The following is a 23,528-nucleotide window of genomic DNA, read 5'->3' as shown; positions in this document are numbered from 1 at the left end:
CTGGTTGGCCTGGCATCATCATTTCCCCCGCTAAAATATGGTGTCTTTGTTATAAATCAAAGTGCCACTTTATTTTATTGAGACAGGCCTCGCTGTGTGGTTCTGGCTGGCCAGGAACTCACAATGTAGACTAGTCTAACTAATTCAGACTCACGGAGATGGTATCTTTGCCTCCTGAATGCTGGCACCAGTCCATCTAGTGTGCCTTTTCTTTTTCCATTTCTCTCTCTCTCTCTCTCTCTCTCTCTCTCTCTCTCTCTCTCTCTCTCTCTCTTTCTCTCTCTCTCTTCTGAAAGCAAAGTATCACTATGTAAGCCAGGTTTTCCTCAACACTTGTGATCCTCCTGCCTCAGTCTCCAAAGTGGATGATAGTCATGTGGTATCACCACTGGGCAAGTTTTTGCTTTGTTTTTCCCCATGTCTCATGATTTTCATGATTTTCCTTATTATGCCTTCGGCTGTTTGTGACTCACTGTTCCATATGACTTCTAAAATGATGAACTTGAGAATTTCAGCTTTTGGCAAACCTAGTGAAATTTTGTTTGAGATCACATAAATCCATAGATTAGTTTTAGGAAATCTGACATCTTTGTACTATTGAATCTTCTAATCCAAGACACGTATTTCCTGCCTTACGTTTTTGTTGCTTCATATTGAATCAAGATCTTTGTACATGTTAAGCATATCTTCTGCTGTCAGCGTCTGATCGCCTTCTCAGAGCAGTCAGCCTTCCATCTCTGTGTCCTAAAACTGATTTTAAAAATTGAGAGTTATCCCTTCCTTGAAACTAGAGCTAAGTTGGCCAAAAGTAGAGTGACTATAGGTTGTAGTAAATATTTAATCTCAATTAGGAGTATGAGTCGTTAAGTTCCAGATAAAAAACACATCTTTCGTATTTATAATACACCTTAAAGCACTAGCTATCTGCCTTCTCTGCTGTTATGTCTACTTCCCTGCAATAACCCCGAGACAGGACTTGCCATGTTCCACCTGGGCTGCTCTTACTCCGACTGGCCAGCCCTCATGGCCAGTTCTCATGAGCCCTTACCCCATAACATCTTCTCCCTCTCTCCACCTTCTCTCTCTTCTCTCCTCTCTCCTCAGACCCCAAGCTTGGGAACCAAACCCTCACCTACCTCTCTTCTGCCCGGCTATAGGCTGTCAGCATCTTTATCCTACCAATAGTTGTTCATTTAAGGAGCAAGCTCACATACCATCACTTGGTGTACATGAGGATTCTCTCGTTCCTGAGGTAACCAGAGCTTGGTGTTAGCATTACAATACATAGCAAAACACCAGATCTCAACAAACACATTCTATCAGTCTGTTTGGTTTATAGTGATAATTTTATACTTTTTTTTTCTTTTGTGAGGTATTATAATTGAAAAGAATAGATTCTGGAGCAGGATGTTCTATGTCAGCTATTTATTAGTCAGTGTGGCTTTGAGCAAGTCACTTATCTCAGCTTCAAGTTTCTCAATAGTCTGTCAAAATAATAAAATCTACTTTTGGAGAGTAATGGTGGATATTAAGTGATTGACTCTAACAGTTGCTTAGACCGGCCACATTATAAGCATTCAACAGGTATTATTAGAATTTTCTAGCTAATTGTCCTAGATCCAGGTTAACACTTTTTACCCCTTTGTTATTTTGAGACAGAGTTTAGATCTGTAGCCCAGGTTGACTTTGAATTGGTGGTATTCATCTTGCCTCTGCATCATGCCAAGATTGCATGTGTGTATCACCACATTCAACTGTCTGTTTTGAGACAGGGTCTCACTGTGATGCTGGCTGGCCTAGAAGCTGTCCTATAGCCCAGGTGGCCCCAGACTCACAGAGCTCTCCTGTCTCTGCTTCTCTCCCAAGTGCTGCAATGAAAGGCATACACTACCATGACTAGCCAGCTTTTCTTTTTAAGAGTAACTCCTTCATCTCATTTGTGAGACTAGACCACGTAGAACTTAGTATGTGTTGTGTTTATGTCTTTTCTTTTTATATTCCATAGATTAATTTCAGGTTATGATGTAGACAAAGTTATTGGTTTAGTTCGATCAGCTAAATATAGTTTGTAATTGTTGTTTTTATATTTATTTATCTATTTATTTATTTATTCATTTTAAGACAGAGTTTCTCTGTGTAGCCTGGCTGTCCTAGAACTCACTCTCTAGACCAGGCTGTCCTCCAACTCACTGAGATCCACCTGCCTCTGCCTCCCCAATGCAACACCACCACCAGGCTTCTTTTTTATATTCTATAGAGTTCCAGCTTCTCAGATAGACTGTTCAAAGAATTGGTTATTGTCTTTGTTTGACAGGAAGTTATGACATCCCATAGACCTAAAGGCTAAGGGAAAAAAGTATTTCTGGAATACAATCAAAGTTCAAGTTAAAAGAGAAGAAAATACCTATAGGAGTTGTGGCTTTGGGTGGAAGAATGTAGTCAGCTTCTGCTTTGTGGGTTTTCCTACTAACTAAATCCAGCTGGGGTGGAGGTGGTAAAGGAATACAGGCTGATATTGATCAAAACAGTTAGGGTTAGAATTACAAGTCTGAGAGACACATGGAGAAAGATAATTACCCATGACACACATCCCTTACCAATACTAAACTAAGTCATGGGCTAAAGAAAAATCAAGATGGTACTCACAAAACTGTGAGGCAAACTACCCTTCATAATTCACGACAATTTATAGTCTTGTAAGTTATTTCCAGAATTCAGGATTTTAACTCATGAAGCTGGGGGAAAAAACAAGCCAAATAAACATAAAGAATGTAAAGTAGCAAAATTTTTAAAATGTGTAAAAAGCCTACATTTTTTTTTAATTAAAAATTGCCCAGCTATGGTGACACACACCTTTAATCCCATCATTCAGGAGGCAGAGGCAGACAGATCACTTGAGTTTGATGCTAGCCTGGTCTACAGAGCAAGTTCTGGTACAGCCAGGGCTACAAAGAGAAACTCTGTCTCGAAAACCAAAATAAATAAATATAATAATTAACTAAAAATTAAGCACTATAAAAAGAAATGGCGCAAGTTAACATGTATTTTCTAATTAGTTTAGAGTGATAATTATTGCCATACTGTGTCTGACCTGCCAGCTCCTGAATAATGGCAAAGAGGCGTATTAATTATTACAGCTGAGGCCTCAGTTGGCTACCTCCCAGCTACCTCTAAACAGAGTCTAGTCCACACCTGCCTTGTGGCCTGTTACCTCTCCTTCAGTCCTGGCATCTGTTCTTTCCATCTCCGTGCCACTGCCAAAGTCCTTGTGTCCGATTCTTCCCCAAAGCCCTGTCTCTGCCCTGAAGTCCCACTTTTCCTCTCCTGCTCAGCTATTGGTTGTCAGCTCTTTATTAAGCCAATCACAAGGCGATGGAGGTATGTAATAACAATACCAAAGCCTGGCCAGCACTCAGCTCTCTGCTGTACAGAAGTCAACATTTGAATAATACAAAGACAACCTTTACCAACACTAAACTAAAAGATTAACCCAACAAATAATCCTGTCAGTTGCTTCAGTGGTACAGCTGTTGCTTCTTCATGATTTCGATTGAGAAATAAATTCACTTGAATAGGAGACAGTAAACAGCAGAGAAATCTGTGGCCGTTGGGCTCTTGTGCAGAAATTCAAAATAGCGAAAAGGCCAAACTTTAAAGATTCATCCCTTTATCAGACCGGATGGTATAGGCCCACAGCATCTGTAATCGGTAGGATTCTGTAAAGTATCACCTTCTAACCAATGACCTGTTGGCGTATAACTATAACTTTTAAAGAAGTCTGATGGACTAGTGGTTAGGCTTTTGTCTCCTCCAAACCAGTTTTTATAGATATTTAATTCTGGACCATTGGACTTTTTAAAAATACAAATGTCACCTCTTTGAATACCATAAAAATGTTAGCTAAAATTTTCTGCAAAAGCAGTATTCAAATTTTGAATTGTAGGTTTCATTGATTGTCCAGAACACATTACAGCACCACTAATGTATTCAAAAGCAATGAACTATGCCGTATTGAATTCACAACCAACAAATTGAAAGGTTTTTTTCCAGGACACTACAAGCCTAGTTCAGTGTTCACTCAGCCACCACTGGCCATAAGTCTCTTCTAGAGTACATCCAGCTTTTAAATTGTTGCAGAGTGTCCAAGGAAAAACCAATCCAGGTCTAAAAGCAGGTTTCAAAGCATATGTGAACTACCCATGGTTTTGGGATTCCTCAGACCCCAAACACTACCAGGAGCTCCTCACCCAGGACTCAGGCCAGCTGACCTAGGCTGTACACAGTTCCTAAACTCTACTGAGCAGACAACTTGTTAGACACATGTTTCCTTGCCAGCTGTGATTTGACTCTCAGTCAGCCAGTGCATTGCATTCAGATTTTGCTAACCAGCCCTGTTTATAGATACTCAGCACTATAACAGTGTGAAACAAAGTTCCCGGAAAAGAAAAGCTACACATGTGCTAAACATTCTACAAGGCCATCTGACTGACTGTAGAGAACTAGAATCTTACAGGTTGGGAGTCAACTTTATCTTGGGCTGTCTTTGGCCTTCTAGATAAGCATTTATTGCCCACCTCTGTGTGTGACACAACACCCTTGTGATTATTAGACAAATCTATTGGCAATGTTTAAATAGACCCCTAGCTTCCACCAACTCAAAGGCCAAGAATGTCATCAGATAGTATCTGAGGCCGATAGCAGAAATCCTGATCAAGAATACCCATTATTCTATTACTGTAAGCACTTCATGAAACTATTGCCATGCTGAAACCTAGTGTTTGGGGTAACCCAGATCCATGTTCTCCTGCCACCATCACTGGCATTTGGCTCCAGAATAAATTACCTCTTTTTGTGAGTATTTCTGTATATGTATATATGATGTATGGGTATATATGTAGATGTGTATGTGCAGGCATTCATGTGCATTAGTTTAGATATGCATCCTGCCACAACATGGGTCAGAGGACAAATTGGTTATAGGTTCTTACCTTCCCTCTTGTTTGAGGCATGAGTATCATGTTATTCAATACTGTGGATGCCAGGCTAGCTAGTCCATGAGCCTCAGGGGTTTCTTGTCTCTTCCTGCAGTCTCTCCATCTCTCAAACTACAAGCATGAGATAATATACCTAGTTTAATGAATTCTCAGATGTGGGATAGCTTTACCCACGGAGACATCTCACCAGTCCCAGAATGAATGATCTTTTAACCCCTTGAAATGAGAGATGTGCATTTTGCATCTATATCAACTGTAAACAGAAAGCCTATTTATCCCCAAGGAAATTTTATGTTAGAAATCAGTGGTTAGCTAATTCTATAGACCAGTACAGATCACTGTTGCAGTCCTCATAAAACAAAGAATACTTGAGCATAACAAAGCAGAGAGCAGCGTGATGGTGTAAGCCTGCAATGCCTAGCTCTAGGGACTACGACAGGAAGATTGCACATTTGGGGCCAGCCTGAACTTAGTAGTGGAACCCTATCTCAAAAAAGCCAAGAGAGGGAGAGAATGTGAACCCCTGTTCTCCCTCCACCTGCCAGATCTCTGACAGATACCCCCAACTGGGAGAGTGCAAATTTAGATCCAGTTTAGCAGCAAAATTGGTCTGTGTCAGTGTAGCTTACCTGTGTCTGCGATACAAGAGGTATGCTGGAATATCAGAGGTGTGCTGGAGGCTCAATAAGCCAGACTACGGGGCTGGAGAGATGGCTCAGAGGTTAAGAACACTGACTGCTCTTCCAGAGGTCCTGAGTTCAAGTCCTAGCAAACACATGGTGGCTCACAACCATCTTTAATGGGCTCTGATCCCCTCTTCTAGTGTGTCTGAAAAGAACAATGGTGAATACATAAAATAAATAAATAAATCTTAAAAAAAAAAAAAGCCAGACTACTACATCGGCCAGAGGCCCAGCCTCTCCTCCCCTGGGAAAGCTTGTCAGTGGTTTTTGTGTCTTTGGTATAATACTGTGCACTCTAATGATATTTCAGAGTCACAAGTCCACCTCATACATGTCACAGACTTTACCAGAGAGGCTCATACTACATTAAAAAAGGTTTAGGTTTGAAAGGTATCCCAAGAATATCCTTTTGAAAAACTTTTTATTGATTCTTTGTGAGTTTCACATCATGCACCCTAATCCCACTCATCTATCTCCCTGCCCTTTCCCCCCCAAAATAAAAAACACACAAATACAAAACAAGCATAGAAAATATCTCATCATGGAAGCTGTGTCACAGTATGCCCCACAGTATGCCTCTTTTTCCACACATCTCAACTTACATGTTCATTGCAATGTGTCATTGGTTTGGTTCGAGGTCTCTGGCTTCTGTGACAATATCTGATCAATATCAAATCCTCACCAGGATTCTTCCCTGTTATCCTATGGCTGCCCTGTGTCCTGGAGATCCTGTAACTTTGGATCAACAGGACCAGCCCTTTCACGCACTCCCAACAGTTCACAGATGATGTAGATCTTGTGGTGGGCCAACTCAAAGCCCTGGATCTGGGTGGCAGCTGAGCTGGTCATCCCACTGGCTCTCCCTTATCTGCTGCACAGTGCGAGCTCTCCAGCACTGCTCTGGCTAGGTCACCCAGTGATGCCATTGGCAGGAGTCAGGGTCAGTTCTTCCGCTCTTGTGCCCGTGGGGCAGCTTACCCACAACCCAGCCTCCTGGGTCAGCTCCCCACTCTCACACTTTTTTGGGCTAGCTCACCCACTCCTTCACCATCAGGACCAGTTCCACTGTGTTGCCCAGGTGAGGGTCAGGGCCAGTTCTCCCTAGTGCTAGAGCTGGTGAGAGGCAGGGATAGCTCCAAGGCTCTCATGACTTCAAGGCCAACTCTGACCACCACAGATGTGGGGTTGTGGGGCTCACCTCCATACCTTCCAGGGCCCAGCCCTACTGTGCTGCCCAGGCAAAGTTTGTGGACTGCTCTCCTGAATGCTGCAGCCAGTGAGAGGCAGGGCCAGCTCACCCACTCTCATGAGCCTCTGACTGCTAACCTTCTTTCTACCTCTTAATCTATTTTTACTCTTAAGGTATCTTTCCAAGATTTTGTTTTTTAATATTTTTAATTATATGTATATGTGTGGTATGGGCTTGTGTGTGGGGACAGAGACCAGAGGCATTGCATCCCCCTGGGAGTGATTGTGAGCTACCTGGCAATGCTGGGGACCAAACTCAGATCCTTTAGAGGAACAATGAAACTCAACCCATGCCACCATGTCACCCTCTTCTTAAGGTATCTTGTTCTAATTTACATTTCCTGAATTATTAGTGAATTTTACTGTGATTTCAGTCATCCCTGGCTCAGGCGTGAGTCTTCATGATCTGAAAGATGGTCTAAAAGAGGCACTGAAGAAAGCAGGGAACAGGAGATTTCTCAGGCCTGCTTCCCAATCCTCCGCCAGGAATCTGAGCACCTTCAGTCCTTCGGGGCTACATTCCAGTGTACCTCCACAGTTAATACCTTACGTGGAGCCTCCTTCTCTAAGGGGGTTTGTTTCTGTATGTCATATATGAGACCATAGCAGGGTCTCATTATGTAGTCCTGGCTGGCCTAAGCTTACAAAGATCCTCCTGTCTTTGCCTCCCTAGTACTGAGATTAAAGGCATGAGCCACTGCGCCCAGCCTTAACATTCTTTGTTTTAATCAGAACCTTCTACCAGCCATTCTACAACTTAGGGCAGAGAATTTGGGGGCTCACTCTACCTAACCTAAGGACAGTCTTCAGCCGCTCGGTGACTAAACAGCAGCAGAACCCAATCTAAAAGATGCTGCAGTGGAGCACCTGCTTATTAGCATATATAGGGCTTATGTTCAGTACCAGAAAGAAAAGAAAAAATATTCAGAAACTGACGGTCAGGCATCATATCTGACAGGAATAAGATGCAAAATAAATACTGAAATACCAAGATGGTTGTTACTACATCATTAACTAAGATATTTAGAGATAGTATTCTCTAGTCACCTTAGAAATGCATTAAAGTTCTGATTTTAGTCTTTCTTAATTTCTCATTTTTTCTTCTAGACAGTATCTTGGTCACTGTATACCCTAGGCTGGCCTTGAACTTGAGATCCTCTTGTCTCAGCCTCCCAAATCCTGGGTTTACAGGAGTGTGCCATCATACCTGGCTCACATTTTCATACAGTAATTTAATTGCAGAAAGTTTTAGTGATTCCATTCACTGTCAAACTCTGCTTCTCCTCGATAGGAAAATAAGACCTTTACACCCGAAAGACCAGTTTTACCCCAGGCTGTCCCTAAACTTGTGATCCTCTGGCCTCAGCCTCCTGAGTGCTGGGATTAGTGGTATGTTCTGTCATGCTCAGCTTGAGGAACCTTTTGTATTGCCATCAAATTTTTACTCTTGGGAATGTAATTGTCTGGTTGACTCTTGTCAGATGCTTTTCTGTGTTTGTTGACTTTCTGCTTCCTTTTCCCCCTTTATCTTGACTGAAAAGATCATTTTTCACCTTGTAATCTTAATCTTTCTCTCACCTCCATCTTTAATGCTTCACATAGATTGTGAAAGATTTGCTGTTTATTGGCACAGTCCCATTTGTCCTCAGCTAAATGAGAATGGGGGAACTGACTTCCAGAAGCACCTCCCACATTAAATGTGTGAAGTCACTTAAAAGCCCCTCTCTTACTTGAGTAAAGGTGCTTTCTTCATACTTTAAAAGCTCTTATCCTCTTAAAAGAACAAAGGGCAGGGGGGTGGAGGTAAAAAAAAAAAAAGAACAAAGGTCATTGTACAGAGTGTTATTAGGACTTCCTCCCTGCTTACATTGTTGCTCTGAGAAACCACTAATGCAGGGAAGTGCATGCACATGGACTTGGGCATTTGTTGATGGAGTTTGCTATCTGGAATAATTAGACATAACATTTCAGTTTATAAAGCATAAAGCCCTAAATCCTATTATTAAAAACAAAACAAAACAAAACAAAAAACCTCTAGTTCCAAATAGTAGCTGAGAAGCTCAGCGACATTGGTACTTTTACCAATGTTAATAAGACTATCAACGCTCTTAAGTCACAACCCAATGTCATAAAAGGTAGAGCACTGAAACTAACTTAGCTTATCACCAGTTATATCAGAAGAAATTTTATATATGTGTGTGTGTGTGTGTGTGTGTGTGTGTGTATAATTTACAAAATTTAATAAAGATGTAAAAATTAATGTTGGAGAGCAAGTCTATCTTTTCCCTGTTTGCTTCTATGATTTTTTACTTCTTTACATATTCTCTGGGCTCAAATAGAGATGTATCGATTTATTTTTAAAACTTAGACATTTGAGAAAAGTGACCAGTTTTTGATGGTGTGTGGTCCTGTCAATATGACCAATGGCCACATGAGTGTTCCCCCAGCATTTTACCACTCAGCCCTACTCCAGCCCTTTTTCCATATCCGTAGGCCTCTATTAATATGTAAGCCCGCTGTCTGGAGCTACGATTCATGCAGTGTTTACATTTTGGGATTTGTTCTTACACAGGCTCTCACTGTGCTGCCTCAAAGTCCTGGGTTCAAGAGCTGCCCTGACTCAGTTGCTCAGACTCTCTCTAGGCTTGTGCCACACTCCTGTGCTTGCTGGCATTATTTTTATGACTACCATGGTACTTCATGCACTTAACCTTACATTTTTTCATTTCTTGCAAAGCATAGTTGAAAGAATCTGGGTTAAGAAGCTGACTTACATTCATTAGCAATAAGATTCTGAATGAATCACGTATTTGTCCAGTGCCTATCTCCCAGTTATAGTAAGATTGTCCTTCATGCCAGGTGATTCTATAATACAAAATATTTCTTCTGTTCTAAGAGATCTGAAGGTATCTGGTGGATTGAGTAAATGTGATTGGGCTTTTAGAGACTTGTACCAGCTAGAAACTGCATGAAGAGAGTCTACTAATGGTCTAGGCTGGCACCCCAGGTTTAGTCCTAGTTTTCTCTAGCTTTGTTCCAAGTGTTCCCCCAAGTTCCCAGAAGTAAAACTGCCTTAAGGACTTAGGAGTGAAAAGGTCTAAGCTACAGGTAGTGTATTAATAAATCTTTTGTCCCTGGACTTTCTGAGTATTGCCACTAGTATTCATTGAGACTCCATGGTGCTAGACCCACCACAGAGAAGCAAACCAAAGTGCCCACTATCTTGAATTTGAAATAAGATATTTGAAGACATTCTGTATTTAAATATACATTGCAGTCAGTGTAGCTGGTAGAATATCGCCATCTATATCTTACTAGGGGAATCATCCTGGCTAATCCACAACCTTTAATTTCATATGATTTAAGACCTTTATTGAAAATGGACTTTCTACTTCAGCATATCTTGCTTTGCCTTAGTGGTTGGTCTGTCTGTCTGTCTGTCTGTCTGTTTAATGACAGGCTATCCTTGAACTCTACATATGTATCCAAGAAAGTCTTAGAACTCCTGATCCTCCTGCCTCCTCCACCCACGAAGTGCTGAGATTGTAGGCATGCACCTTTGATCCTGGTGTCTCTGGCCTTCTAAGAAGGGATAGTCATTTCGAGAGAAAGGTTTTCTTCATCTCTTTAAGAACTACACAGTGGGCTTAAAAACCTCAGGGAGGACTGGCGAGACGATTCATCGGGAAGCCTGGCAACCTGAGTTCGCTTCCACATGATGGAGGTTGACATGGATTCCCCAAGGTTGTCTTCTGACCACCACATACACACCATGGCACTCACGTGCTCACCAGCACACTCCTCCCAGAAAACAGATCAATGAAAGAAGACAGGGAATCTCTTTCTGCTTTTTTTTGTTGTTGTTGTATTGTTTGTGTGTATTTTTCAAATTTGGAGTAGGCAAGGAGAGAGAGTATAAAGTTGATATGATCTCTTAACCTCCAGATTTCATTTTAATGATATTTGCATGTTCTTCTCACATAATGTTAGATTGAATGTGTTTGACGTTTCGGCCTTTTTCAAAGAAAGATCCACTGGAAATGATAGTTGTAAGTGCCTGCCCAAGCACATAGCACCAGTCAGGCAGGTTTCTAAAGCTCCCGAAGCAGCTTCGTACTGTCAAGGCCAGGGAAGAGCACAGCCCACCTTTGCCAGCGCTCCTCTTGGTTAACAGCAATCACTGTTGACTGTCTTTTTCAGTCAGTTAAGCTATAAGCTACAAAAAGTCAGCTTTCTCCTTTCTAGTGAGTTTGTATGATTTTTTTTATTTTGTTTTTGATTTAGATAGTATTAAGAACATTTTTACTATGCACAAAGAGCTGAAAATTACTCCTTTAAAAACTTTCAGCCTGTAGTACCTCACATAAAATTAATGGATGATATTCATTTCAGTGAAAATGTTTAGAAGCCGGCAGCCAAGCAGATGTGAGAATCTGTGTCTTGTCTGCTCTACTGGTGTATAAACAAACTTGAACTATACACTCGTGTTAGCTGACATCCTTTGAAGGCGTTTTCAAGCCCCACGATCAGTTTTGCTGAGTAAGAGTACTAAAATGATGGTCAGGGTTTTTTTCAAAGCACTGCTTCTGATAGAAAAATGCTTAGTAATGACAGACACGCCCTCCAGTCTAGTGGCCATTTTGTACTGTAGCTCTGGAGAAACAAGTGGGAATCATAGAAGCCAGTCTGCAGCCGAGAGAATATGGACAAGAGGCAGTAACTATTTCAGCGAACTGGAGAGCTTCAAACTATGCTGTCTGTGAGTAGTTTTGTCAGACTATATTTTATGTGCTCTTTTAATATTTTTAAATTCTGCCATTAGGTTTTGTTTCTGTTGATGTTACAGAGCAATTAAGTGCTTTGATTTGAGGCTTTTGGAATAAGCGGTATTTTAGAAGTTGTGCTAAAATATGTAAGCTCCAACAAATATTTCCTATTGTTTTACATTTTTAATCTTGCAGGATACTAGCCCATGATATTTCCCAGTGCTTTAAGAGTTGAAAGGCAGTGCGTAGTTCATTTTAGATTTACAGACATTTACTGGGCTAAAAACAAGCAAATAGATAGTAGTTTCTATAGGGAAAGAAACTTATTTTTTATTGTATAGCGTGTTGATTTTTGATTTGAATTTTGACTCTTTAAGTAAAGTCCTCAGTTGCTATTTTAGAAACTGATGCCTGATTTGGTAGTGATAGTCTTGGTGGGATAGTGGCAGTCCTCAGCACATTCTATGTATTCGGAAGTTAGCCTGGCTGAAATAAGTCATATCAAGTGAAGGCATTTCCCTTTTCCATTGTTAACAGCATCCCCCCAAAAGAGTATCCATCTTGTATGTGATGTCGTAATTAGACCTATGGCTTGTCTGCCTTTTAAGAGAGCTCCTTGTCATCTTACCTCAGCTGGCGTCAAACCCTGGGCTTGAGTGATTCCCCACCTCAGCCTACTGACTATCTGGGAACTACAGGCCTGTTTTACCATGCCATGACTTTACAAATGTGTGATCAGTTACAGTCAAAGATAAAAGTCTTTTTTTTTAATGTTTTAAAACAAGAAATAAATTGTGATTTGCAGGCAAACAGTAGCCCATCAAATCCTTTTAACTGTCAGTGCTTTTCCTTAAAATTTTCACTTTAAAATCAGGCTGTTCTGTACATACTATTGGCATGGTAGAAACTTCTGGAAATATGGTTGACTGACTTTGGACCACATATAAGTTAATAAACATTTGAAAAGTTAGTAATTTGGTGAGTTCTGTAATGGGCTAGAAGTCACTCGTGAGCCTCTGAAGCAGGATGAACAGAGATTCCTGTGGGTGGGAAGCCTCCACCCAGAGTTCCTTTCTAGATCTGGCCTCTGCCAGCCTCTATGCCAAGGCTTTATTCCTCACACCGCGGTAGTGGCCGCTCGTGTGTCGGCTTTCCTGTTAATCTTGTGTATAATATATAGACTGGCAAGCCCTAGTAACTAACATCTGACAGTAGTTAGCATTTTGCCAGATCCAACAATGTGGCTTAAATATAGTACTGATACTTTAAATAAAGACATATGTAATGCATTAAATCATTAGTTTTGGTATGGAAAACAGCACAAGATGATTTTGTTCATTTGCTAAATTTAACACTTAATTGGATACTGATACCTTTTTTATCAGTAGGGCTTATGCTGAGTTCATTGTTTTCAAGAATTACTTGAATGTATTATATATAATATGAAATATAATATTATATATATTAGTTCAGATAATACAGGAATATAAAGGCTTGACAAGTGGTAGGTCAGTGGATATATATGTTTATATTTTCCTCCCTATACTTACAGTGTATAAAGGTACCTGTTTCCCACACCCTTGCCAGTGATATATGTTGCCAGATCTCTTTTATTGTTTAGATTTATTTATTTGATTTTACATTTATGAATATTTTCCCTGCATGTATGTCTATGCTCTATGTGTGTGTGTGGTGCCCATCAAAATCAGAAGGTGGCTTATAAGCCACCTTGTAGGTGCTTTCAAACCAAACCCAGATTCTCTGTTAGAACAACAAGTGCCTTTAACCACTGAGCCGTCTCTCCAGCCCCTGTGTCTGACATAGGTCTGCCACTATATTTGTTTTCTAAAAAATTGAATCTATATGTTCAGTAGGCTAACTCTCCCAATAGCTAGTACTTAAGGCTATGTAATTCACATTGGCTATCTATTACTCAGGCTCCTCCCCACCTCCTCCCCAGCCCTTGGGTTTTCTAGTTAGGATCTTCCTGGAGCCTATTCTGACCCTAAAATCTAGAGCCTTCCCATTATGTGTCTCTCGAGTGCTGGCAGTGCACTCATGCGTGATTACATATGGCTCAAGGGTACTTCTAACTTCCTATTTTCTCCTCCAACTCATGCTTTGCCACTGTTTCATGTTTCAGTAAACATCACCATTGTTCAACATGAAATTGTTGAAACCAGAAGTGTAGGTACCGTCCCTGTTTCTCTGTTGTCAGTCACCTGCCATAACCTCCCGCTTTCACCTCCCAAGTGTAGGGATTACAGGCATGTACCACTACCATGTTTTACTTTGATTTTAAGCAGTCATTAATTTCTTTTCACCCAGCAGTAGGAGGCTGGCTAGGTGATGACAGGAATGAAGTGCTGTGAGAACACCTAAAGGGAGTAAGTAGAAGATCATTCCTGATATAGAAAGATCTCCACAGCGGAGTAAGTGGAGAGAGCCAGGTGCAGAAAACTGAGTGAAGTGCATTCCATTTTATATAAACATTTCAAAAGCCTTTCACACACACATAAATATTTACTACATTCTGAGGAAAGGCTTCTTCCCAAGCTAAAGAATGTCTATTTCACTTTGAAAGAAAAAGGCTAAATGCTGAGGGTTGTTGGCTAAACAGTTATTTCTCATTTTATGTCCTTTGGTTAAGATTTTAATTTAAAAATAGCAAAGCAGTAAAACAGATATATAAGGGTAAGCAAATTATATATCTTGATCAAATATAAATGGAACACAAGTGGAAAAAGTTTTAATGAGCCCTGACCGATCAGCACAGTTGTGGAGGGTTGGTTCCGTGAAGCCTTGATCTTTCCCACGGATAGCAAAGTCAACAGATGCTCGAGTCTCTTCTACAAACTGAGATGGTGTCTGCATGTACCCTGCACATGTGCTCCAGTATACTTCAGACCTTGTCTAGGCACTGATGCACATAATAATGGAAATGTTGCACACTTGTTAACAGAGTGATGACAAGAAAAAAGTAACAATTTTGCAAACAGATACTAGTTTGTCTTCTAAGTATCACCTCCCCATGGTTGTTTAAGTCTACAGGAGTGAAATCTATGACATAGAGAACTGAGTCCATGGACACTGGTGGTGTTTTTCATGTCAGTATAAAGGAAGTCACCTAGGAAGGAGCCATTTCTGAAGGAGACAGGGTTTACTTAGACACTTGCCTTTCCAAGTTTCTATCTATGGCCCAGTTAGTCAGATACACATTTCTTGCCTTGATATTCCAACAGATGTCTTCTAATAACCAGAATTCACTTAAATTATATGAAATTCAAGGAGAAATAATCTACTAGTTCTTTAGCTCAGCTACAATTCTTGCAAGCCTCAAGTTTCATAGTTAAAGGGAGGTCATGACACAGTTCTGTAAAGAAACTCACCTTTTTGCTACCCATAGTGTTGCACACCTGCAATCCAAGCCCTCCAAAAACTGAAATAGGGTCACTCTTCCACTATGGGCCATCTCCATGGAGACACGTGGTTCCAGGAATAGGGTTTGCTCCCCGTTTCTGTCCTGGGGAGGCTCTCGGACATGGCACGCCATGAGATGCATGGTTCGAGTCTGCAGTACTGCAAAGCTAACGATAGACAGACGTCATTATAGGAGGCAAAGACCATTGCCAGTTCCTCCAGCCATGGTGCTTTCAGCCAGTGTGGTTGATCCTTCTGTAAAACAGCTCTTCGGGTGTGTCAACCTCCAACAGATTTATAATTTGTCTTTAGCTTTTCCTCCTGGGTACCTATACCACTTATTAGGAGAGTTCTCCAGCACTAGACCTGAAACTTATATCGCGTTCTGTTGTGTTTGAAGCACATTACAAGAGATAATTTAATAAAGAAAGTATTTTATCCAGCCTGTCCATTTTTGAACTGAACTTAGTTTTAAAATAACGGCATTGACCCTTTTATAGAATGTTATCATAGACTATTAAATAAAAAAAAAATACCACGTTAAATGAGTGCTTCAGACTTTACAGAGACATTGGTTGGATAGGACCTAATATCTGAATGTGTGGCACAGGGGTGGGAGACACCATGAAGTGCCCTAAGGAGAAGACCTGGATAAGCCATTTTCTTGAACTTTTTGTTCAACAAAAAAATTAGAGCTTTCTTGTCTGCTTTTATTTTTATTGCAAAAATATGCTTCAACCACCAGAAAAACCCTAGCACAACCCAAAACTCTCGGCTATTTTCCTCCCTTAGCAGAATTCTTGCTGGTGCTGTGGTGTGTGTTTCTGTCAACTAGGATTTACAGGAACAGTGAACCACAAGGATTTCCTGAGGAGGAGCTCCCACATGCTGTGTCTAAGCTTTCTCATATTTCTTTTGGCAGCAGTGACTCACTTCAAGACTTAAGAATTATACTTTGAGTCCAGTGTTAATGCTTTCTTTTCACAAAACAACCAAAACATTCATAATTCTGTTTTGCTTAAACCAAGGAAAAGAGTTATGCTATAACAAACCATTTGCACACCCTGCACACCTCCTTTCCAAAGTTACTATTAGTGTGTGATAATGCTCACTATAGGAAAAATAGATCTTTCCATACATTTATTTGTTTCTTAGACCTACTGGCCCCAAACCTAAATAAAAGTGACTAGAATGGTTGCAGTAGGGGGGAACTCTACCTTGTCATAAAAAAATGTGCATTTTGTATTGAATGACCGAGGTTTTCTTCAAACTTATTTATTTTTATTTTATGTGCATTGGTGTTTTCCTTACATGCATATCTGTGAGAGGGGATTAAATCCCTTGGAACTGGAGATACAGACATTTGCAAGCTGCCATGTGGGTGCTGGGAATAGAACTCTGAATCTCTGGAAGAGCAGCCAGTGCTCTTAACCTCTGAGCCCCACTCCAGCCCAGTGATGGAGTTTTGATGCTAAGTCTTCACCCTTTGTGCTTCCTCAGCTCATCAGGAAGCTTTCATGTTCTTGCCGTTTCACTAAGAAACGTGTTCTTCATGTCTCACTAAGGCTAACCCTCCAGGTTGACTATCACTTGTCAGTTTTTGTCATAACCATTTGCCTTTGCTGTAAGTACTAGAAAAGACTGCCAAAGTACTTCTTGCTTTTCAATGAACACATCTGTTTAAAGCTTACTTTTCTTTTATATACTGCATTCAGTAGAATTTGAAACAGAAGGGGAAAAAACTACCAACAAAACAAGTTGCAATAAATTGAATGCAAAAACAGATAAAAGATGCCCTGATTGACTGGAGAGATGGCTGTGTGGTTTAAAACTGGTTCATCTTCCAGAAAGCCCCATTCAACTCCTAGCACAACTGTCTAAAACTCTGCTCAGCGCCACCTTCTGGCCTCCATGGGCACTGGTTGCACGCAGTGCACAAACATGCAGACAAAACTCATAAAATAAAAAGAAATAAAACTTTTAAAAACAAGATTCTACAAGTCTTCTCTTACTCCAGTTGCAGTAATGATGTTATCAAATATACCAGTCTACTCCTACTTATTTTCTCACTTGAAATTTTTTACTTAAATACATTCTTCTCAGAAGGATACCTGGTCTTAGCAGAGGCTATAATTGGAAGAGGATGCAGTAAATTAAGGTCATTGGGTCAGATTCTCTCCATATTAATTTTTTATAAGGACCTCTGTACAGAAAATGGTTTTCCTTTTATAAATTATCAGAAAAGTATCAAAATTATTTCATTCTGTAAGATGAAAGTGGTAGGAATTCCAGACTTCCTTGTGTATAAAGTTTTATTGGGTCATAACCACACTTGAGGGTTTATGTGTCCATTGTTTCTATTGCTTTCACTCTGGAGCAGTGGGCTTGACTCTTCTACCAGAGACCATATGGCCTGCAAATCTAGAGAAACTTCACTTTGATCCATCTTATTTATTATTCTTGCCCCTGGAGTTCTTGTGAAGAAAGGGTTCTAAAAACAAGCTAGGGGTTTTGTTTTTTACTTTTGTTTTTTTAATATATAAACTTTTCAAAAGGTCAAGCCAAACAAATGAGCTAGTGTTCTTTTGGCACCCTAAAGTCAGAGCAGGGTAGGGCTCATAGTTCAACTTGAAAAGCACTCTTTCAATAAACGTTATAGGTGCTTTTAAAAGAAACCATTTAGAAGTTGGGGCCATAGCTTAGTTGATAAAGTGCTTGCCTAACATTGGGCTCTGTTCCCAACACACAAACTACCAGAAACAGCAGGAGGGTCGGGGTCATTCTTGCCTCTATAGCAGGTTCAGGCCAGTCTGTGCTACAGGAGACCCTGTCTTAATAAAAAAAAGCACATACTACAAAGCCAGCAAACAATTGAAGGTGCGTGCTCGTATTCTAGCACTAGGGAGTTCTGGGCCCCACCAGCTAGTGCTGTATTAGAAAGCCCCTGTATCAAAGAAACTTACCCATATATGTTGCCAGAAACTTAAAAATTGAATAAAGAAATAAGAAACCCTTTTCCTTATACTGTTTAAGATATTTTTCTTAAAGGTGAAATGAAAAGGCCTTTGTCTCATATTCCCAGTCTCACACACTGGTTCCATCACATTCAGAACTCACGGATAGAATCCAAAGGAAACTGAGTCTAAGGAAGGCATCTCTCCTATTGCATAATGCCTCCTGTAATTGTCTGGTTTCTTTGGATAAAGCTGTAAGTAGGCTTCTTTGGCATCTTTTTCATTTAGACCAGTGATTTTCAACCTCTCTAATGTTGGAACCCTTTAATACAGTTTCATGTTGTGGTGACCCCAACCATAAAATTATTTTCATTGCTACTTCATAATTGTAATTTTGCTTCTGTTTTGAATTGTAGTGTAAATATTTGTGTTTTCCTATGGTCTTAGGTGACTCCTGTAGAAGGGTCATTCAACTCCCAAAGGGGTCACCATCTAAAGGTTGAGACGGGTTGATTTAGACAGCTAAGGGAATGTTTCTCAGTGTTCTTTACTGTAATATTTCAGACTGTTGGCTTTGTGGTCAAATTCTTTATTCAGTCCCCTCTCTGGCTGAGTGAATCTGTTGTATCATCTAGATAAGGAAATAACACTAATAATGATATAGTGAGAATGCCCCATTGAACTTTCAGTGAGATGGTACAAGTCAGACACTTAAGATTTAGCCACAAAGTCAGCTGTGTCGAAGTTGTCTGTAGCAAATGAGCCACTTATGCCAAACCCAAGCAAAATGTTTTCTGGAGCTCCTTTGTTTGCCAAATGTACACAATGACAGGAACAGACACTGTCACAGAGAATATTCCCTAAAATTGAATTTTCTGGTTCTGTCAGTTCTATACAGACCCTCCATTAGCTCCAATGAATAAAAATTAGCCCCTTCCATCTGCCCCTTGAACCAGTGGTTCATTTGTCCCTTAAGAACCCTTCCTTGCCCTGACCCTCTAGGATATCCACCATGGCACATGAGCACCCAAGATTTCAGTCCTTTGCTGTTCCTGAATAAACTAGAGTGTTTTGGAGAGTCTGTTTCCCTCTTCCCTAGTTTAGACCGGCAGCTCTGTTGCTGGTCTTGTAGCTGTGTCTCTAGCACTGATTGACAGATTTTGATATTCTTATTTGTTTTTTTTTTTTAAGATTTATTTATTATATATGAATACATTGTAGCTATCTTCAGACACACCAGAAAAGGGCATCAGATCTCATTACAGATGGTTGTGAGCTACCATGTGGTTGCTGGAGATTGAACTCAGGACCTCTGGAAGTGCAGTCAGTGTTTTTAACCACTGAGCCATCTCTCCAGCCCTCTTGTTTGTTTTTTAAGATTTGGGTATCTCATTGAATGGAATCAAGGCTTTATAAAGATTTGTTTATTTTGTGTGTATGGATATTTTACATGAATGTCTGTTTACCAAGTACATGCTTGGTGCCTCTGGAGGTGAGAAGAGGATGTCAGATCCCCCAGACCTAGAGTTAGTTACAGACAGTTATGAACTGCCAGGGTGTGTGCTGGGACCCAAACCTGGGTCCCCTTCAAGAACACAAGTGCCTCTTAACTGAACACAAGTGGCTCTTAACTGCTGAGCCATCTCTCTGCCCCCCTTCAAAGTTTATTTATTTTTAAAGATTTATTTACTTTATGTATATGAATGATTTGCATGCATTTGAGAATGTGTTTATTGGAGTCTCTTACACCAGAGTTACACATGGTTGTTAGCCAGAATATGGGGTTCTGGAAATAAAAATCAAGTCCTCTGCAAGAGCAGTAAGTACTCCTAACCACTGAGCCATCTCTATAGCCCCTCAAGGTTTCTTTTTAAAACATGTTACTCAATTTTTACTTTAGAAAAGGTAAAAAGAAGGTTACAATTAATTTTTGCTAGTGATCCAAGGAAGTTTCTCAATAGATTTTCATTTAATAGTAACAGTATGTTTCTGTTTAATGGAATTAGAGTGACTTGGTATTGTGTGACAAACTTTTCCTGGGGAGAAGCCACGCACTTGTCTACTCACCCCAGACATGGAACCACGACAGACCGAAGTACAGATTCCACTAAAATCCAACTTGGTGTAGCAGTGACTTTTATTGGAACTACAAGAATATAGGTGAGGGGTCACTTACAGAAGCAGGAATGACTCAAAGGCAGCTGCATCACCAAAGCCCACCCCCAGGACTGGTGACAATCTCACAAAGCTGGGAACCTGGAACACACTGCACAGTCTGCAGGCAACTCAACAGGTCATAGAGTGACTTTTCCAGGTGCCTCAGGTGGCTTAAACCTCTTCCAGACACCGTGGCTGGTTCCTGCTTCTCCCACAAGTCTGATCTCAAGGTGTTCTTTATAGCTTAGCTTGTCTGAGAGTCTTCTTTGTAGCTTAGCTTTATTTGCCTGAGAGAGAGTCTCAGCTTTAATTTCATTCTCTGGCAGAAAGGGGCCTAGTGAATTTGGTCAGTTTCAGGGACTTCCTGAAGATATTTTAAGTTGTTTACCTCCCTCGTTAAAGAACTTCAATGCAGGGCAGAATGTTTCAGTCTTGGAGGAAACACTTGGATCTGTGTAACTTACAAAAAGGAATATGCCTGGAACTCTTCTAAATGTTTCCTGGTTTTTGGTTTTTTGTTTGGTTTGGTTTTGGAGACATAGTCTCACTATGTAGACCAGACTAGTTTAAAACTCAAAAGACTCTGCCTCTGCTTCTGCTTCTATCTCTCTGTGCCCTCTGCTCCTCTGCCTCCCAAACATGAAATTAAAGGTGTGTAGGGATCTCTCTGCATTAAATATAAGTATCTTGTTTTTAGGTGAGACAACTGAAGTACTCATGGCAGTTTGTAAATCGCCGCAGATTACTTAGCCAGTAACAGTCAAGAGTTGGATTTTGAACCTAAACTTTGCTTCCAGAGCTACCTTATTTTAATTTTTTTTATTTGTTGTGAGACAGGATCTTAACAAATGATCCAGACTGGCCTTCAACCTCCTTAATTCTGAGAATATGGGGTGTTATATCACTCCCATCATAAGATGTTTGTGTTTTTAAACACTGTAATCTCGTGGGTTTTTTTTTTAAACCATTCTCATATCTGGCATTACCTAATATGTGAGTGATGGCTTTTCTTAAAGGAACTTGAGTTTTACTTGTAGTGTCAAGCATGATGGGTAATGTACATATTAGTGGTAAATAAAGTAAGATGTGCTATCCACAACATTACACAGAATATTATAATGGATATACTTGGGTTTTCTTGGCTCTAATAATAACTGTTTCACTGTAGGTCCTCTTAGCAGTTAACAATAGCCAGCACTGCCTATTTTAGAATGGTTTACTTAAAGACAACAAAAATTTGGATTAAAAAATTGCTTAAGAAATCTGTTTATAATTCTGAGGGTTTTTTTTTTTTCTGGTGCTCACTCAAAAAAATGTGTGTCTGTTTAGAGCTTTTCCTTTTTGGGTGTTTCTATTGCATGCTGGTTGAGGTTGATTTATTGGTGTTCGATGGCATTTTACTATAGCAGATCATTCCAGTGCTCCTAGGAGAGGCCATGAGAAAATGTGACTTATGCTGGTACTCAGGTGTGATTTTTGAATTTGATCCCAAAACTTTTGAAATGTTAGTGATCTTGAAATTTGCTTCATTTCCTGTTTCAGAATTCTCCACTTTACCAGTACTTACAGGATTTGGGACACACAGATTTTGAGATATGTTCTTCTTTGTCACCAAAACCAGAAAAATGCTCGACACCAGAGGGACCTCAGCCTCCACCCACCAGAGTCCTACAGAAAGTAAGACGCATGCTCACTCATGTCCCATGGCTTTATCCGTTCTTTACCTTAATGATTACGTAAGCTGTCTTTTAGGGCCAACGATGGAGCTCAGTGGGACAGTGCTCTCCCAGCATGCACAGGGCCTGAGTTCAGTTCTTCCTCACATGAGGTTTTTTTATTTCATGGATAGTATAGAACTGTGAGAGGAATGTCAGTTTTTATTGCTCATCTGGAATTTTTTTTTTTGTGCGTGTGAGTCATTTATATGAAGTGAAATTAAAATGACTTGAGAAATAAGATATATTTTAAGTATTTAAATTATCTGGAGGACCAAAGAAATATACTAAACATTTGCCTGTGGTAATTCTCTGTTAAGTGCCGTGTTCACTTAATCCTTCCACGGCAGTTTCCAGGGACTGAACTCAGGTGCTCCTTCTTGGCAGCAAGATGCTCTCCCGGAGTCATCCTGCCATCTTGGAGGTTCATTGTCGTTTGGGTGCATGGCTTAAATATGTCCCTTCTTTACACCACATAGACATTCATTTTACCACTGAGTTATATACACACACAATGGCCTACAAAGTCTGGGGGGTGGGGGGACATGTCTTACTTAGGGTTACCATTGCTCTGAAGAGACAGCATGCCCATGATAATTCTTATAAAAGAAAACATTTAATTGGAGCTGGTTTACAGTTTCAGAGGTTTAGTCCATTATCATCATGGCAAGAAGCATGGCAGTGTGCAGGCAGACAGGGTGCTGGAGGAGCCAAGAGTTGTACATCTTGATCTCAAGACAGCCAGGAGGGGACTGTCTTCCACAGGGAGCCAGGAGGAGGGTCTCTTCTGTACTGGGCAGAGCTTGAGCACTAGGAGACCTCAACACTAGTACACTTGGTTACAGTGTACTAGTACACTTAGTATACAGTGGTACACTTCCTCTGACAAGGACACACCTCCTAATAGTGCCACTTCCCATGGGGCAACCACCTCAGAGAGGTTATTGTAAGCTTACATATAAAAATGTATCCTAGTTAAGTGCCATTGTGTGACAGTGTGCCAAGATACTGCTGCTGATGTATAAACCCTTGTCCCCAGCCATTCTCCCAAGTATCCTCAACCCAGTAGAACATGATAAAGTCCCCAGAAATACAGAAGGCACAAGCCAAAGGCTTGACCGCAGGGTCCTGGCTTAAATGGAACTATCTGCTTCACTGACCTGAATGCAGGGGCACGTCTGCCTGGACTCAACTCATTAGACCCATGTGAGATCAGCAAGTGTCTATCCCAACTTCTGCCCCAGGCTCAAGAGCTCCCTCTTACAAGTTGTTTGGAATTGGATATAATGTTTTCCAAATAGGTTGAGAGAGCTAATCACAGATTGAAGACTGGACTAACATTTAATATCTTGTATTAAGTTTGTCAAGAATGACTCCATTCTTGCATAAAGACATGCTCTACTGGTCACTAAAGTCAATGAGTATCCTGAGGGAGTCAGCACATCGTCTAAGCTTCTCTGAATCTCTTCTTGAGTCATAATTGCCCTAGTTCAGAGCTCCTTAATCTTCATCTACTCAAGACTTCTTTTTGTTCAAGAAATTGTTATGCATCCTTAGGTATCTCGGTATATAAAACATGTATACAAACCAA

The 23,528-nt window shown here is 40.5% G+C and overlaps 1 protein-coding gene across 6 annotated transcripts in view; it reads left to right on the top strand.

The window, feature by feature from the left end:
- Vezt (vezatin, adherens junctions transmembrane protein) overlaps positions 1 to 23,528 on the top strand; it is a 62,477-nt gene that overhangs the window by 4,128 nt on the left and 34,821 nt on the right. For 4 of the 6 annotated variants that reach the window (XM_028783092.1, XM_028783091.1, XM_028783096.1 and 1 more), the window contains exon 2: positions 21,765 to 21,899. In XM_028783092.1, the coding sequence (XP_028638925.1) occupies positions 21,765 to 21,899 (135 nt within the window). Of the gene's footprint in view, positions 1 to 11,599; positions 11,685 to 21,764; positions 21,900 to 23,528 lie in introns of those variants that run through there. The other 2 variants (XM_028783095.1, XM_028783093.1) reach the window with 1 other exon arrangement.

Source organism: Grammomys surdaster, unplaced genomic scaffold (assembly GCF_004785775.1).
Source record: "Grammomys surdaster isolate TR1022 unplaced genomic scaffold, NIH_TR_1.0 958, whole genome shotgun sequence".
In the NCBI taxonomy this organism is placed as follows: domain Eukaryota; kingdom Metazoa; phylum Chordata; class Mammalia; order Rodentia; family Muridae; genus Grammomys; species Grammomys surdaster.
The sequence above is the reverse complement of the archived record's forward strand: the minus strand, read 5'-3'. Positions and strand labels throughout refer to the sequence as shown.